At 37.4% G+C, this 16425-nt stretch overlaps 1 protein-coding gene and 1 long non-coding RNA gene across 2 annotated transcripts; one reads left to right on the forward strand and one right to left on the reverse strand.

The window, feature by feature from the left end:
• Positions 1-2451: 2451 nt before the first annotated feature.
• On the reverse strand, positions 2452-3216 carry LOC112176339. The gene is made up of 2 exons (XR_002926901.2): positions 3086-3216; positions 2452-2723 (listed from the first exon to the last, which is right to left on the reverse strand). It is a non-coding gene; the product is annotated as an uncharacterized LOC112176339 (long non-coding RNA).
• Positions 3217-11134: 7918 nt separating this feature from the next.
• LOC112180426 (non-specific lipid-transfer protein 1) lies at positions 11135-11883 on the forward strand. The gene is made up of 2 exons (XM_024318977.2): positions 11135-11545; positions 11661-11883. The coding sequence occupies exons 1-2, from the start codon at positions 11202-11204 to the stop codon at positions 11668-11670; spliced, it is 354 nt and encodes a 117-aa protein (XP_024174745.1). The 5' UTR covers positions 11135-11201; the 3' UTR covers positions 11671-11883.
• Positions 11884-16425: the final 4542 nt, after the last annotated feature.

The following is a 16425-nucleotide window of genomic DNA, read 5'->3' on the forward strand; positions in this document are numbered from 1 at the left end:
GTTCAATCTTTTAGGAGCTAATCATTTAAAGATGCCAATGAATCCCTTTAGCAAAAACAAGCATGTACAAGGCAGAAAATCAGTAAGCAAAAAATTAGACATCCTTTTCCTCTATTACACATGAAGAAAGATTTCAGAAAATAATATGCATAAAACCAAAACAGAACAAGCAAAAAGAAAAATCTGTAAAATCTTGAATTTTAACCGAGGTTATAATTAATTAACCCTCCCATTCGTCAATGAGAAAAGAAAAGAAATATGCAGAAACTCGTCGCTCATATTTGAAAATCAAGAGAAAGCAACACCACGAAAATGACAGTAACAGAACCCAGTCTAAACCCTTCACCACAATCCAAACCAGAAATTACTACAAACCAGAGCCAATATCCCCAAACAAACAAAAAAAGTTAATCAAACTTTGCGAGCATTTTGAGTGAATCTCTCAGGAAACCGAATAACTTATAATCATGTTTGCATTTCCATACCCTATGAACAGTGCATTAGCCTAAAATCACAGAGAAACCAAAGGTCAAAATCGCACCGTAGAGACGGCTCGAATGAGAGAGGAGCTCCGAGACGAAGCGTTGAAGAGAGTGAAGTGTCTTCCTCCGGCGGTGAGAGCGAGCGAGTTTGCTGACCTCAGCCCTTGGTACCTTCCAATCTCCACCTTCGTCGGAGCCCTAGATCGATTTAGGGAGGATTTGGATTTTGGGATGGTTTCGATTTTGGAACCATTCTGATTTTGAGAGAAATGGGTTATGTGAGTCTCAGTGGCATGTTTTGTAATTTTCTTAATATTTGAGTGTTTTTTCTATAAAATGAGCTGACAGTCTATTTCAATTATTGGCCGCATGGGCTATTGGTTTTGGAATCTGCTATTGGTAAATACTAAATAGTAGTGTCATTTTGTAGTTATTGGTAAAAAGCTCTAGTTTGTTTAATAAATATTAAAATTAAGAGTTTTGCTATTTTTAAATTTTTTTTTTCTCTTTTCTGATAATTAAGTTAACTATGGTTAGTTATGGTAATGAATTATCACACATGACATTTTTTTATTGGGTGGTGGTATCACCACTTAAGGGATAGTGGTGAGCAAATTTGAATCCCTTTTAGAGTACCTTTACATTTAATTTAGGATTTACATTTAATTAGCTTTTTATTTTAGCTTAAGTCTACTTATTCTGCAAGTATTGTAAACCCTATAAATATGGGTATTGTAATTGTTATTAGGGAGCTTATGGTTTATGAATAATGAGAAATTTTGAAAAATGATTTTTTTTATGCGTTCATATTGAATTTTAACCATGTTTTTTCAAATTAATGAAAAATTACCATATTGAGGGATGAAAAGTCATAACTATCCTAGTCAAAGTTCTAATTTCTATCAAACCCTATAGCTTTCAATTGCAACACTATATTTTTTTTCTTTGCAACTCAAAGCAAAAATACATATTACAAAAATCGCATGTCCAGGTATGTGCAAGAACAAAATTTGTTCAAGTTCTTGGTTATTGTTAAAATGACCTAACGCTCTGCTAGGGTAGAGAGCTGCCGCTTCGCGGTGGTCATATCTGAAACCTTCCTCCATGAGAATGGAGGATCTGGGATGCCGACGTGTTGAGGAGATGTTGGGCGGATCCGGCATGTGCTTCGACCGGCTTATTTTCTCACGGTGGGATCACTGTTGTGAGGTTTGGGGTCAGAAGTTCTTTGGGTGGTGGTTTCGCCATTTGGATCTGACGACAGAAACAAGGGCACTGGTAGACGTGGGAAGGCTGTGTGGGAGTAGGTCGAGCAGATTGTTGATCTGATCTACCTTTACACTACGTGGCCATGGAGAACAAACAGTGCTCTCAATTCACTATTGTCGTCGCGTGCTGCAATGGCGGCGGCAGAGCATGGATCCAGGATGAGTCAAACACTACTCCAAAAACAGTCTTTTACCGCCCACATTGTGCTCCGTAAATACCCTTTTACGGCGCACAAAAGTAGGCTGTAAATGCCGGAGCCGTAAAAGACATTCCTCTTTAACGGCGTTCATAACCAGGCCATAATTGTGCATCCAAGTAGGCCGTAAAAGACATTCCTCTATAATCCAATTTGATTTATGGGATGTTTGCAAGCCGTGAATGTCAAGAAAGCACGCCGTAAATGACCTTTATGACCACTTATTTACGGCGCACTGGGCATGCCGTAAAAGACTCTATTCACGGCCTACAACGAACGCCGTAAAAGACCTTTTTTATGGCACACTTTTGCATGCCGTAAAAGAAGTAGTTTCCCAATTTTTTACGGCCCAATTTGCATGCTGTAAAAAGCTTTTCTATCAATTTTGATATGTCATTCACGACGCACATAACCTGCCATAAAAGTCTTTATGGCAAAGAGGTTTCCTGGCTGCTCATAATCCAAAAATGATCAACTAACAAAATGACTTGAGCAAAAATAATATTAACCTCAAAGTACAGGTGAATCAGCATATATATCATAGATAATAGAAAGGGTTTTAACAAACTTTTTATATCCAATCTGCTACAGACCAAGTACAATTTCTAGCAAACTTGAGTTTAAACTTATGTTAAGAATATAGCATATTACAAAATATACTACATCATCTTTTGAACATTTAACCATCCAAATGCAGATTCTCTCAATTGACCATCACTTTGAGCACTTTATCATCAGTATGGCATGTTAACAGAAACCTCAAAAAGTGGAAGTCCCTGTTATGAATGTAAAACACAGTTAATAATAAATGAAGGCAAGTACTCAGCAAACTATCTAATAGCATATGACCATCTGAGAAACATACATATGGAGATGTCAATTTTCTGTAATAGTAACAAGTTCAATTATCCAATACTTCACAACAAGTTTTCTGAAAACAATCAATGACATAAAAACACAAAATAAACAACAAACACTAAAAGAGAGAGTATCCATAGTGCTTTTCCATTCCTCCAATCACACCAAAACTAAAAACTCAGCTCTCAACTCAGGCAAGGATATATAATACATCAGTATTAGGCAGATCTAAAAAAGTTTCAGGGAATAAGAAATAATAAAATTGGTCAAGAATTCATACCAAGTGCGAGAAGCAGGGCCGTAAGACATGGGATGCAAGTTCAGGTAATAAACCAACCAGTCTCAATTATGAACAACTGGTTTCAGCATCCAATTTATCTACTCTGATTAAAAGCAATGATCACCAAACTAGTTAAATAAAACCAAGTTCCGAAATATATTGAAAAAGTCATAGGTAGCCTTTTCATCAATTAACAGAACAAAGAGAACAAAACGACAAAAAACCAAAACCCAAAGAATGGGGCGTGTGTATGTATTTATATATATATATATATATATATATATATATATATAGACACGCACACACATGATTATACCTAGGTGGGAAGTAGGTAATTATGAATCTAGTGCTGTGCATATATGCCAAAGAATGAAAAAAACTTTTATGCCATGCATCACCATCAGAAGGATGGTAGTCTGAAAACCCAACAACGAATTCAACACCTTCAAAATTTGCACCAGGAAAAGAAACGGCATGCTTGATCTCTGTTAAGCTTTACAACAAAGTTTCAAGTATCCAATACCTCCAGTAATCAACTCACCACGAGGCCAAATCATTGATGTGCATTTGTTCATATATAAACAAGTATATACAATTATGTATATGTACGCTTAATTATAGATATAGAAATACATGGAGCTATTTAGTAAACCAAGATCAGTAATTGAAAAGCAAACACCAGCTAAGATGAAGATCACTTACAGGTAACGTAGACTAAGCAAACTCTATCCAAATCCCCACCAATCTTTTAGCCTAAGACAAATATATGAATTCCATTAGTACTTAGTGTTAACTCCCAGATTTCATTACCAATTAAACTGCCCAAAATGGGATTCATTTGAAACCCTTAAAATGATAGGAATCCCATACACCCAAAACTTGAATTAATCAATCGTGTCTGAAGCAAAACATATTGACATGCAGCTAGCAACAATAAAACGAGAAAGAAAGAAACCCACCCGAAAGTTGAATTTTTTTTTTTTTTTGTTACGAGAAAGTTGAAAAGGGTATGGGAGTTCCTCTGGTGACTGCGAAGCCCCGCTGAGGCAGTTCAAACCATCTAGCAAGTGATCTTGAGCCAAATCGCAAAAAGATAGAAGAAATCAAAATCCCACCTGATGAGAAAAGATAAACAAAATAAAAAAGATAGAAATCTTACCACTGGCCAAATATAAATTTCATCATGCATCTATTTGAATGAAGAGAACCAAAACTATAATTAATGTATGAATGAAGTAGATGTGTGTATGGGTGCATATATATATATATATTCATACATATATATATATATATATGTGTGTGTGTGTGTGTGTATAGATGTATATCAGATCTTATCCAGAACGAGGCATCGCTTTGAAATTTCAGAGCGAGGTTAGGGTTTAGGGTCCCTTTTCAGTCGCATATCCACATCTCAACCGTTCAGTTTTTAGGTACTAATGTATAGATCATCTCTACAAAATTTCAACGAAATTGATGGTCTTTAAGGTATCTAGCTCGCTTAAACTAATGGACAAACTGAATCTGTCCAACCTGAACCGTACTAGCTTTAAGGCAGTTATCAATGCCTTAACGACCATCAATTTGGCTGAAATTTTGTAGAGATGATCTATACATTAGTACCTAGAAACTGAAAGGTTGAGATGTGGATATGCGACCGAAAAGTGACCCTAAACCCTAATCTCGCTCTGAAATTTCAAAGCGATGCCTCGCTCTGGATAGGATCTGTATATATATATATATATATATATATATATATATATATATATATATATGTGTGTGTGTGTGTGTGTGTGTGTATGTATGTATGTATAGTGCAGCGTACAAAAATTGAAAGCTACAGAAATATATATATATATATATATATATATATATATATATAGTGCAACGTACAAAATTGAAAGCTACAGCAATCTTTTCATATCATTTTATATATATATATATATATATATATATATATATATATATGGAGCTATTCAATAAACCAAGATCAGTAATTGAAAAGCAAACACCAGATAAGATTAAGATCACTTACAGGTATGTAGACTAAGCAAACTCCACCCAAATCCCAACCAACCTTTCAGCCTAAGACAAATATATGAATTCCATTAGTACTCAGCGTTAACTCCCAAATACATGAGAGAATCAAGGTATATAACAGTATCAATAAACATGAGACTCGTCTAAAGCTCATTCACGACCTTTCCCATTACATGCATATAGAAGACACACAATACGATGTCAAGTATAACCATAGGAAAATATAGACCATGCTGGACCCAACATGGGAACATATAATGCCACAATAGTACTGCCTTGTTAAATAATGACGACCAGTATACAACCATGGAAGTAATTGCTATCTTTCATAACCAAAAGACAACTGAATACTCATGTCTCAAAACTGAAAATGCTAAAAACAACTGATGGAGAACTTCTGACTCGGTGACTTTATTAAATACATTTCTTTTCTATCTCAAAGTATGCTTGAAGAGGAATCGTATATATCATAAAACAGTATAATTTCAAAAGATCAGAAGGTGGAAATATCAAGAAGAAGATAACTATTACTGCAAACATTGACAAAATTATTGCCAATGGTATGGTTACGAGAAATTGAACACAGCATGCATCACCATCATAAAGATGGTTTTCCAGAATTTGCCTGTGATTACAACCTTACCTAATGAGGACATTAAATGTACATAAAAATAGAGAAAGGGAATTAGTGTCACTAAGCCGAGAAGACTACTCGATAGAAGAAAAGGTCTCCTTGTTTCCAGTCAGCATAGCAATCCACTCCGGTCAGCTATCAACTTTACTGTAATTATTTTCATCTGTTCTTGTTTTTACATGTTCTTTTTCACTCTCAACTTCAGTTTCTTGCTTTTGATTCCTTTAGGAATAAATAACTTGAGGACACAACAAATACTTAACTTGAACAAAAGAAAGATTACAACTCAAGTGCTTCTTGTTTATGGGGTGCTGAATTTTCTTGCTAGGAATGGTTATACTGAAATCTGTGCGACTTTAGGCTCTTCAGGGATTGCTGACCTACCTAAATTATTATACCTTTTGTATTGACAGAATGTTCAAGCCAAGTGATTTGCTCTTGAAATGAGAGTAAATTTTTTGGGTTTAATTGTGTCTTGGACACTTACAAATAGATTGCTTAAACAAAAGAAAGATGAGAACTTTAGAGCTTCTTGTTCTTTGGGTACTGAGTTTAAGGCCGATTTATCATCTTGTTCATATGATCCCGTTACCTAATCAGTCTGTTAGGACTCTGAGTTTTCCACCATTTTGATTCGTTCATATATAAACGGGTATATACAATTCTATATATGTATGATTAATTATAGATATAGAAATACATGGAGCTATTCAATAAACCAAGATCAGTAATTGAAAAGCAAACACCAGCTAAGATGAAGATCACTTACAGGTATGTAGACTAAGCAAACTCCACCCAAATCCCAACTAACCTTTCAACCTAAGACAAATATATGAATTCCATTAGTACTCAGCGGTAACTCCCAGATTTCATTACCAATTAAACTGCCCAAAATGGGATTCTTTAGAAACCAAATGATAGGAATCCCATAAACCCAAACCAAGAATTAATCAATCGTGTCTGAAGCAAAACATAATGAAACCATACTAAGGATATTAGAGCACGAATTCACCTTGGGTATCCAATCTTGCAGTCTCTCCTCTTTTCCCCAATTCGCTACCTCTGCTTGATCCCTGTAATATTGAACACAACTCAATAGACCCAGAATGGGATTTGATTCCCCAAAATGAAACTATAAAGTCCCACTAAGGCTTAGAACAGTCAACATTGATCAAAATTAAACTCTCAAATGTAGGTACAGAAAGTCAAAGCAACAAACTAGGCAAAGTAAGTAGACAAGAAGCCTTCCCACAATTCAAAAGATGAAAGCTAAAACAATAAGTGAAAAAAATTGTACCTTGATTTGGTGAGAGAGAAAAAAACCCATATAGCAAATGAGCAAGACAAGGCCAAAGTTCTCAACTTTCTCCAAATGGGTTTCAGAAACTTCAAGACCCGGATTCCGGTGGCCCAAATCTCCTAGAGCGGTGATCAATCACTTCAATGTTCTTTAATTTGGAGCTCAATCGATCCACGACATCTCGATGACAAGAGCAGAAAACGTGGTGGTGGTGAGAGGTGGCCGGCGACTCGGTGGAGAGCAAATCCACTGAACGGCGACTCGGCGATGGGAAGAGATGGAAAATTGAGGTCTGTCGGGGGGGGGGGGGGGGGGGGGGGAGAGAGAAGTTTTATTTTATGAAATGAAAAAAAATAGAATTAGAAAGTGTGGAGGGAAGAGATTGGGGGGGGGGGGGGGGAATAAAAATATTGGTGAAAATTTCACGCCTTATACTTTTACGGCACACATTAATGCACGCTGTAAAAGGCTATATTAAAAACCACATTAACGGCGCACATTCTTGCAGGCTGTAAAAGATAACACTATTACGGCGTGCATCAATGCATGCTATAAAAGACCAAATAAAAATTGACATTAACGGCGTGCATCAATGCATGCCATAAAAGACCAAATAAAAATTGACATTAACGGCGTGCATCAATGCATGTCATAAAAGATCAAATGAAAATTGACATTAACGGCGTGCATCTCCGTAAAAGACTATATCAGAAAGGGTATTCACGGCATGCCGTGAAAGTGCGCCGTAAATGTATGTCTATTACGGCACTCATTGATGCATGCCGTAAAATGTGCGCGGTAAAACAGTCATTTTCTTGTAGTGAAAGTGGAGCTGCAGGCGCGGCAGTGCCATGTAGCAGTCACAGGCTTGACTTGGTTCCTGGCCGCTAGCCGGTGCGGCAATGGTGGACAGCGGCCAAGAGCAGGAGTGGGGCACGGGCTGGGATGTAGGTCGATTGCTGGACCTGGATTTTGGGCTAGGCTGAAGAAGGGCAGGTCGGGCCGGGAGGCTGGGGTAGGACCCTGATCTGGGATCTTGGTGGGAATCGGGTCTGGACCTGAGTTCATGTTTGGGATCCGGGTCGGGTCTGGAATTGGGCTAGGGATTCTGATTTACTTTGGGTCTATGTTGGTTGTTTGGGCTGGGCCCTGGATCTATGGTACAAGTATTTAGGTGGAAGATTATCCTCTATTTGGCGTATTTTTTACGTTGGAAATGCATGGATATATGGTCACATCACCAGTAACATTGTTAGAAGATTGTTCTGTTATGGGCAGTCATACTATCGATAACATAGGTGGAAGATTGTTCTCTTTTCGGCGTATGTTCTACAAAGAATATGCTTGGTCGGTCATATCACCAGTTACTTTGATGAAAGATTGCCCTTTTATGGTTGGTCATACCATTAGTAATTCTTTAAATAGCTTGGTTTACAACCGGTGCATCTTCAGATGCGTTTTCGCATCTAGTTATAGTCTTGTTCAGTATTATTTCCGAAGTTTTAGTTTCAAATTTTTCATTTATGATGCAGTTTCTGCATCTATCGTTTGTAATCTTTCTTATTATTAATGTAGTTGTCATTTTCTCTCAAAAAAAAAAAAGTTATTGGTTATTGTTTTATTCCATACAAATGTAGTATTCTACATGATTAAACAATACGAAACCACCCATATTTAATTATGAAGAGTATATAATGAAGGCACATGCTTCCCTCAACTCACACCACGATATATTGCACAGGGGGAAAATCATCCATATTTTCAATATTTCTATACCCATCAAACTCCGCAAACATGTCCGTGTCAATTGGTTTACTTTTGCTCTAGAATTCTTACTGGATACCCTCATGTACAATCATATTCGTGTTTAGTTAATAAAGTTTCTCCCTTTTCTTCAAAAAAAAAAATGGAAAAGAAAAAAGAAAATCAAACTTCCCCAAACATGTCCACCCCATGCCAGGTTAGGAATTCACAATAATCATGTTCAGTGTAAACAATCTTCTCCTTTGTATGCATGGGGTATGTTGTTTGTCTCATTTTTTTTATAAAGGGATTTGGAACCCAACCTAACTGGGAGGCTCAACCCCATGCCCAGTTCTATTTATTAAAAAGGAGAAAATTACAAAAAAGAAAGGGGGACTAGACCAAAACCTCTCCCCTAAAAAAGAAAACAATAGCAACTCTAGACTAAAAAACAAGACGACAAAGGGTATAGTAAACTATATGGGTGGCCATGGCAAATGTGGATCACCCAGAAATGGTATCACTAAGCCATAAGAAAACAAAAATCAAATTGTAGAGACTCACTGCAGCTTCAATAGTGCACCATATAATTAAACAATTATAGATGGCTATGCAGCAACAGTTATAAAGTGCAAGCATGTCGGTAGGATTTTGTCGCCTTTGGTTCACATGTTGCTCCATTTCAAATTTTAGTGATATGTTTCTAGCTTCATACTCTGACAAGACTAAAGCTTGCTCCAAGTAAAAATTCTGAAGGCAATTAAATAGACTGTTTCCAAAATCTGTTGCTTCCAATTTCACCGAAAAAGTATACCTGCAATCCATGTCTAACTGCAGAATCACAACCAATTCAGCGATAATGAAGGACTCCTAAGGCATCATCACGAAGCTTAGAAACAATCTCCATTGGAGTCGTAGGGAACCAGCAAAGAGAAGGAATTTCCAATCCCAAATTTGCCAAGCAATCTGCCACCGAGTTGCCTTCCCTATGAATATGACTGCAATGAAATTGCATCAAATTGAGACAAGATAAACAATTACGCCAATGAACACGCAAACAGGCACACTTTCACAGCCAATCCTTCGTCAAGATGAAAGGTGGTGTAATTTCCCAGAGGCATGTCCCTATCAACACCATGTTCTCATTCTTCCTAGTGACAAAAGTCAAAAACCACTCCCTAATTCGCCTTGTTTAGCGTAATTTTTTGCTTCTGGTATTCTTGAATCAATTCTAGGTCTGGAAGATATCCTTTCATAACCATATCAGGGGTAATTAACTTCTCCAATTGAATTTGGATAAGATAACCATTTCCTAAGCCTATGATTTTTTACTGACCTTCATCATTATCAAAGCTCAATTGCAAAGAAATTTGTATTTATGAGAAGGTAGGAAAGAAAAAATAATAATAATGCCGCTAGTCATAGAAACTTTTTATATTATTTTTTCATTATTGAAGTAGTAATTGAATAAGGAGAGTTGTGACTTTTCATCCCTGTATATGGTCATTTTCAATGATTTAAAATAACATTGTTAAACTTTCAAAAAATAAAAACATATGGTTAAAAGTTAATTTCAATGCAAAATATCATTCTTCAAAATTTCTCATGAATATTATCAGTTTATTTGAGGCATAGATTTGCCCTTCTTTATGAGTTTACTACTCTTTATTTCTAGTATTTGTTGATTGACTGTCTTCTATATATTTTCCCCATCATTAAGAACAAAAAATATATAATACGTACGTACCAAGCATTAAACTGAGCAAAACTATCAACCAACTCCTTCCCAACTCCTCCTACACCTACACGGGCACACTTTGAGTAATGACATATATAGTTTGATAGAGATATCACATTAACCTTACTACAAGATGTGGCCAGTGATGTTTCAATTAATTACAGTGATCAAGGAAAATGCATTTTGCTTAAGTTATTCTCCTTAGGTTTAACAGAAATAGTTGGAAGAATTTTCCATGTTGGAGAGTATTTTCAATTTTCTTGAAAAAAGATACATAACAAGTGAAAGTGCACACATAATTTGGATACTATTTTTCACAAGTTTCTAACAAAAATATTGCAGAAAAGTAGTTCCTACATGGACTTGTTTATGCATGTAATTCTCACACCTAAATTAAGCTTGTAGTCCAGAAGTTTCTAATGGTTTAAGAAGATGTGGCACATATAATTTTATATGTTTTAAGCACATAAAATTTTGTATGTTTTATCGACAAAACATCATCAGAATTGACGTAATAACTAATAAATAATAATTGATGTGATCGACCCACCCCACTCCCTTCCCTATATAATCCCCACCCGCGTTGCACTTCACTACTCACTCAAGCTCTCCCAAAACAAGTGATTACATACCCATTCCAAGCTCATCATCCTCAGAGTGCATTATGGCTAGCTCGACCCCTATGAAGCTTACTTTGGTCGCTCTCTTGTGCGTGGTGGTTACTTTGCCCCTAGCCCAAGCCATCACTTGCGGCCAAGTGGTGAGCAACGTTTCACCTTGCCTAGACTACGTGAAGAATGGCGGCGCTGTCCCTGCCGCTTGCTGCAGCGGAGTTGGAAACCTTAACGCCTTGGCCAAGACCACCCCTGACCGCCAGACCACCTGCAATTGCCTCAAACAGCTTGCCGATAGCATGAAAGGAATCAACCCTGACCTTGCAGCTGGTGTTCCCGGCAAGTGTGGAATTAACGTTCCGTTCAAGATCAGTCCCTCCACCGACTGCGCCACGTAAGTACATATACTACTCGATCGTTGGCAATTGGTTTTAGTTTGTCTATTGTACGTGTTTTTCTCGAATGGAACCTGAAGTTAATTTTTTGTTTTCTTCTTTTTGATGTTGCAGCGTGAAGTGATGAGCTAATCGACGGAAAGTGAACTTCCCAAGTGATAGTATAGAGCGTTAAATAAAGCGTGGGTGATTACATCCACACAGTGATATTATTACCAAAAGACTCTATATGTCATCTACTAGGTTATAAACTAATGATCGATGTAATAAAAGTTAATTTCTATGAACTTACGCTCTTTGCCTTTTTTCCTTGCTTATAATTTGAATTGAGACAAGATATAATTTCATTATTTGGCTGAACTTTTGATGTGGTTGTGGTTATGGTACTGTGTGTAAGTATATTGGGCTATCACCATTCAATGCATGATTTCCCATTGTCACAAGGAAAACAAAAGATGAAGTGGACTTGGAGAATAATTCTCTTGTCATCCCGGGTTTTCAAGGAAACAAAGAAGAAGATCACAGAATCGGATCATGAAGAGAAGATCAAGCAGAATTGATTCTCTGATCTTGAGTTTAATTATGGTATTCAGTCCATATCATTTTGCATGATTTTAATTGATATGCATATTGGTTAGATTGATACAATATTCTCATTTGCATTAAAGGGTTTTATTATCATGCATATCAATTTGAGATATTGATTGATCTTGGTTAGGAAAGTTCGATTGTATATTAAAAAAAAAAACAGTTTTAAACCTTTCCATATTTATCTTAAATAATAATTAAGTCAAGATTCGATTAAGGGGGAGTGTTTCTCCTTTATAAAAGGTCTCAAAAAAACTGAAGTTAGACTGTGGGTTTTTGATGCATAAAATTGTTCTCTTTTGAACGACTTGTTTTTGTTCAAATCAGTTTTTGAAAAACCCTCTTTACTTGTTTCATGTATTCTATTGTATAATCATTCATATTTACTCTCAAGATCAGTGATTCATTGGAGGGCAAGGAAGGTTGAAGATAATCTATCTAGAATGTTGTACAAAGAGTTAGAACAGTTGTAAAACAAGTTAGCATGTGTTGCTAAGTGAAAGTATTTGTTATGAACAACACTACTTGTATTCTGTAAACTCTATTGATTCATATTGGATTGCCTTTTCGTGTTGGCTACGTTAAAAACCACGCAGTGAAGTTTCCTCAGTGGGGAGGTTTACACTGCGTTAGCAAATCTTAGTGTTATGAATCATATTTTCTTTGGATAAACTTAGATACGTAAACTTTCCTCTAATATTGGTTCCATCTAGTATTTTCAATTGGCATCAGAGCGGGTTCTAGAATCTTCTAGTGATCTCGGGAAAGATGGAACATTCACGTGATAGAGCTGCTGGCGGATCTATAAATAGTCCTCCATGGTTTGAGGGTGGATGTGAAAAATACACTCAATGGAAAATATACATGAAATCATATCTCTATGCTCAAGATGAACATGTGTGGAATATTGTAGAAAATGGTTGGACTATACCTATGGCAAAAGCAAAAGGAGAAAGCTCTTCCACTGCCACTCCCAAACCAAGGAAGGATTGGACTGAGGAAGAAGTTCGTGATTTGCAAGCAGATTTCAAGGCTAAGAATAGCATTTTCACAGCCTTGTCTGAACGAGAAAAATTGAGAATCAGTCACTGTGACACTGCCAAGCAAGCATGGGATCTTCTACAGACTACGTATGAAGGAAACAAAAAGGTACGTGCAAAGAAACTGCAAGCACTCATATTTGAATTCGAAACCATGACTATGGGAGATGGTGAAACCGTGGATGATTTTCATGGTAGAATTCTTAAAATTTCCGGTCAATGTCGTAGTCTGGGAGCACCTTTTGATGAAGATAAGATAGTTAAAAAGATACTCAGGGCCCTGCCAGAAAAGTTTCATTCAAAAGTCACCAGCATGGAGGACTCTTTTGACATTGACGAGTATCCACTCGATGAGCTCATTGGAAATCTTAAAACCTATGAGATGAGGCTAAAACCTGAGAAGAAAAACAAGGGTGTAGCCTTCAAGGCTGTGAAAGGAACAGAGGAGGAAGAGGAAACACCAGATCTTGCCCTACTGACAAAGGAATTCAAAAGATTTCTCAAAGGCAAGAACTCTTCTAGAAATTCAAATGCTCCGAGAAAGAATTCCTATACCGGCAGTGGTAGCAATAATGACTACACCAACAAGAGTGGAAAAGGAAACTTCAAAGGAAATCACTCAGGAAAACCTAAATGCTATGAATGTGGTGGCTACGGTCACATCTCTACTGATTGTGGAAATAGGAAGCATGAAAATAGCAACAACAAGTCTCTTCTTTCAACTTGGAGTGATGATGAGTCTCAAGAAATTGACAACGTGGCTCTTGTATCATCACTTCTACCTAATTCTGATAGTGACGAGTTTTTCTATGATGATGAAACAAATGTCCGCTGCAGACAACTCTACAAAGCTTCAAAGGCAACCCTACAAAGAAACTTGAGTTTGGAAAAGGAAGTAGATTCTCTTAAAACCGAAAAAGAAAAAATGGAGCAATTGTTGAAGTCTTCACAATCTACATGGATACTGGAGAAAGGCAAACATGAAAGTGAATCAGCAGATCTACAAGGTGACCAAGGATTAGTGACATGGAAGACTGAAAGGAATGAGTACCTCAACAAGATCAAATTGCTGGAACTGGAAGTTAAAGGACAACAAGCATTGAACTTGGAACTGTTGGCTAAAAATGAGGCATTGCAAGAGGAGTTAAAATCGACTCAAGAAAGGTTCACCAAGTTCGATGTAAGTTCTATTGCCATGTCTAAATTGCTCGGATCAGGAAAAGCTCCTCATGACACTTATGGGTTAGGATACACTGGAGAAAATTCCAAATGTACCAAGTTCGTAAGAGCATCAAGACCTTCTGTAGAAAAGAAAGAAGCCTCCACTGATGATTCTGTCAAAAATGTGAAGGAAGGTCAACCAAATCAAAACTTTCTGGTAAAACTTAATCAAGAGTCTCCCACTGATCAGAACAGGTACACAAACTCTAGAACTTTTATTCCTACTTGTCATCACTGTGGTAAGATAGGCCATATCAGACCTAGGTGTCATGAAAGATTTTCAAACTCACAGCTTTCTCAAGAAAAATGCACTGTTGAATCTCTAAGTTTTGAACTTAAAGAACAAAAAGAACTCATTAACAGATTAACTGAAATTGTTTCGAAGAAAAACTTTCAAACTGAAAGAAGAAAAGTCGTTTGGACCAAGAAAAATGAAAGCAAATGCCTTCAGTCTTACGTTGATAAAGCTAATAATACATGTCTGTTCGCTTGTTCCAACGAAACTCAACAAGACCCTCACATTGAGGCTACTTGTTTGGTAGCCTTGACTGCATTAGCTGACAAGAGACGAGATTTCTGGTATGTCGACAGTGGCTGCTCTAGACACATGACCGGAGACAAAACCTGGTTTACTTCATTTGAAGATGAGAACACAACTGGATCAGTCACGTTCGGAGATGGAAGGAAAGCAAATATTCTAGCTCGAGGTACAGTGAACACCCCAGGTATACCTAATCTCAAGAATGTATTATTCGTTGAAGGCTTAACTGCAAATCTGATTAGCGTAAGCCAATTGGCTGATGACTATGAAGATGTGTGGTTTAACAAACAGAGATGTTTGGTCTTAAATCATAAAGGAGAAGGTATTATGGGAGGTAAGAGATCTTTTGATAATTGTTATCATATTCGAGCTAATGAATCTTCCAGCTTGCAGCCTTGTTTGTCTGTGAAAACCACAGAGGAAACCTTTGAACTTTGGCACAAAAAGATGGGACATGTAAACTATCAGGACTTGCTGAAATTATCTTCCAAGCAATGTGTCCGAGGCTTACCAAATTTTAAGGGCAAAACTGATAAGATATGTGGAGATTGCAAAATTGGAAAGCAAACCAAGTCTCCTCACAGAGTGGTGAATTCTGCAACAACCTCAAACGTATTGGAACTGTTACACATGGATCTCATGGGACCAGCTCAATCTGAAAGTATTGGAGGTAAGAGCTACATGCTAGTAGTTGTAGATGATTTCTCAAGATACACCTGGGTAAATTTCTTAAAAGACAAGATAGAAATGTTTGAGTCTTCTAAAAATTTAAGTCAAAAATTGATCATTGAAAAGCAGTCATCAAATACTAGCATAGTTAGAGTAAGATCAGATAATGGTACTGAATTCAAAAATGCCTCTTTCTCTAACTATTTTCATGAGCTTGGTGTGTCGCATGAGTTCTCAGCTCCAATCACTCCACAGCAAAATGGCATTGTGGAAAGGAAAAATAGGGTATTGCTAGTGTTTCTGGTGGCTTTCTCCGGGTACCTCACACAGAATGCTATACCGTCTGGGGCACCGATCAACTCCTGAATCCTGTATCAAGAACACAACGTCAGAGGGATAAACCATACCGGACGGTTTATACCTCTCCGATGTCTGAGTGAGAAACTAATAGATGTAGAGATCAAATTGTGTATATAGGAGTTATTACCCGTGAAAGGTGGTTGTGCTAATATCTTTATACTCAAGCGTGGGAAGGGAGTCTCCCCTATCCTCGATGTGGGACACAGGTTGTTCTTCTGATGCCATATCAGCTCTCTTGTTGCGTAAATAGATGGGTTGTGCTGGCCTTGCCCCGGGCCCTGGGTGCCCAGGGTGGCATCCCATGTGAGGCCCACCATGGTGGGTCGTGAACCCGGCCCATGGCGTAGTACCTGGGAGTACTGAGGGGGCTCAGAGGCTAGTGCTAAACCTAGTTGAGACTCCCCAGTATGTACAGTTGGACATGGCTCGAGTAATGTTACATGCTGCAGGTTTGAGCACA

Source organism: Rosa chinensis, chromosome 7 (genome assembly GCF_002994745.2).
Source record: "Rosa chinensis cultivar Old Blush chromosome 7, RchiOBHm-V2, whole genome shotgun sequence".
Classification (NCBI taxonomy): domain Eukaryota; kingdom Viridiplantae; phylum Streptophyta; class Magnoliopsida; order Rosales; family Rosaceae; genus Rosa; species Rosa chinensis.

Bases quoted from the DNA above. Each gene is read 5' to 3' on its own strand.
- LOC112180426 (XM_024318977.2), top strand. From the start codon at position 11,202: ATGGCTAGCTCGACCCCTATGAAGCTTACTTTGGTCGCTCTCTTGTGC.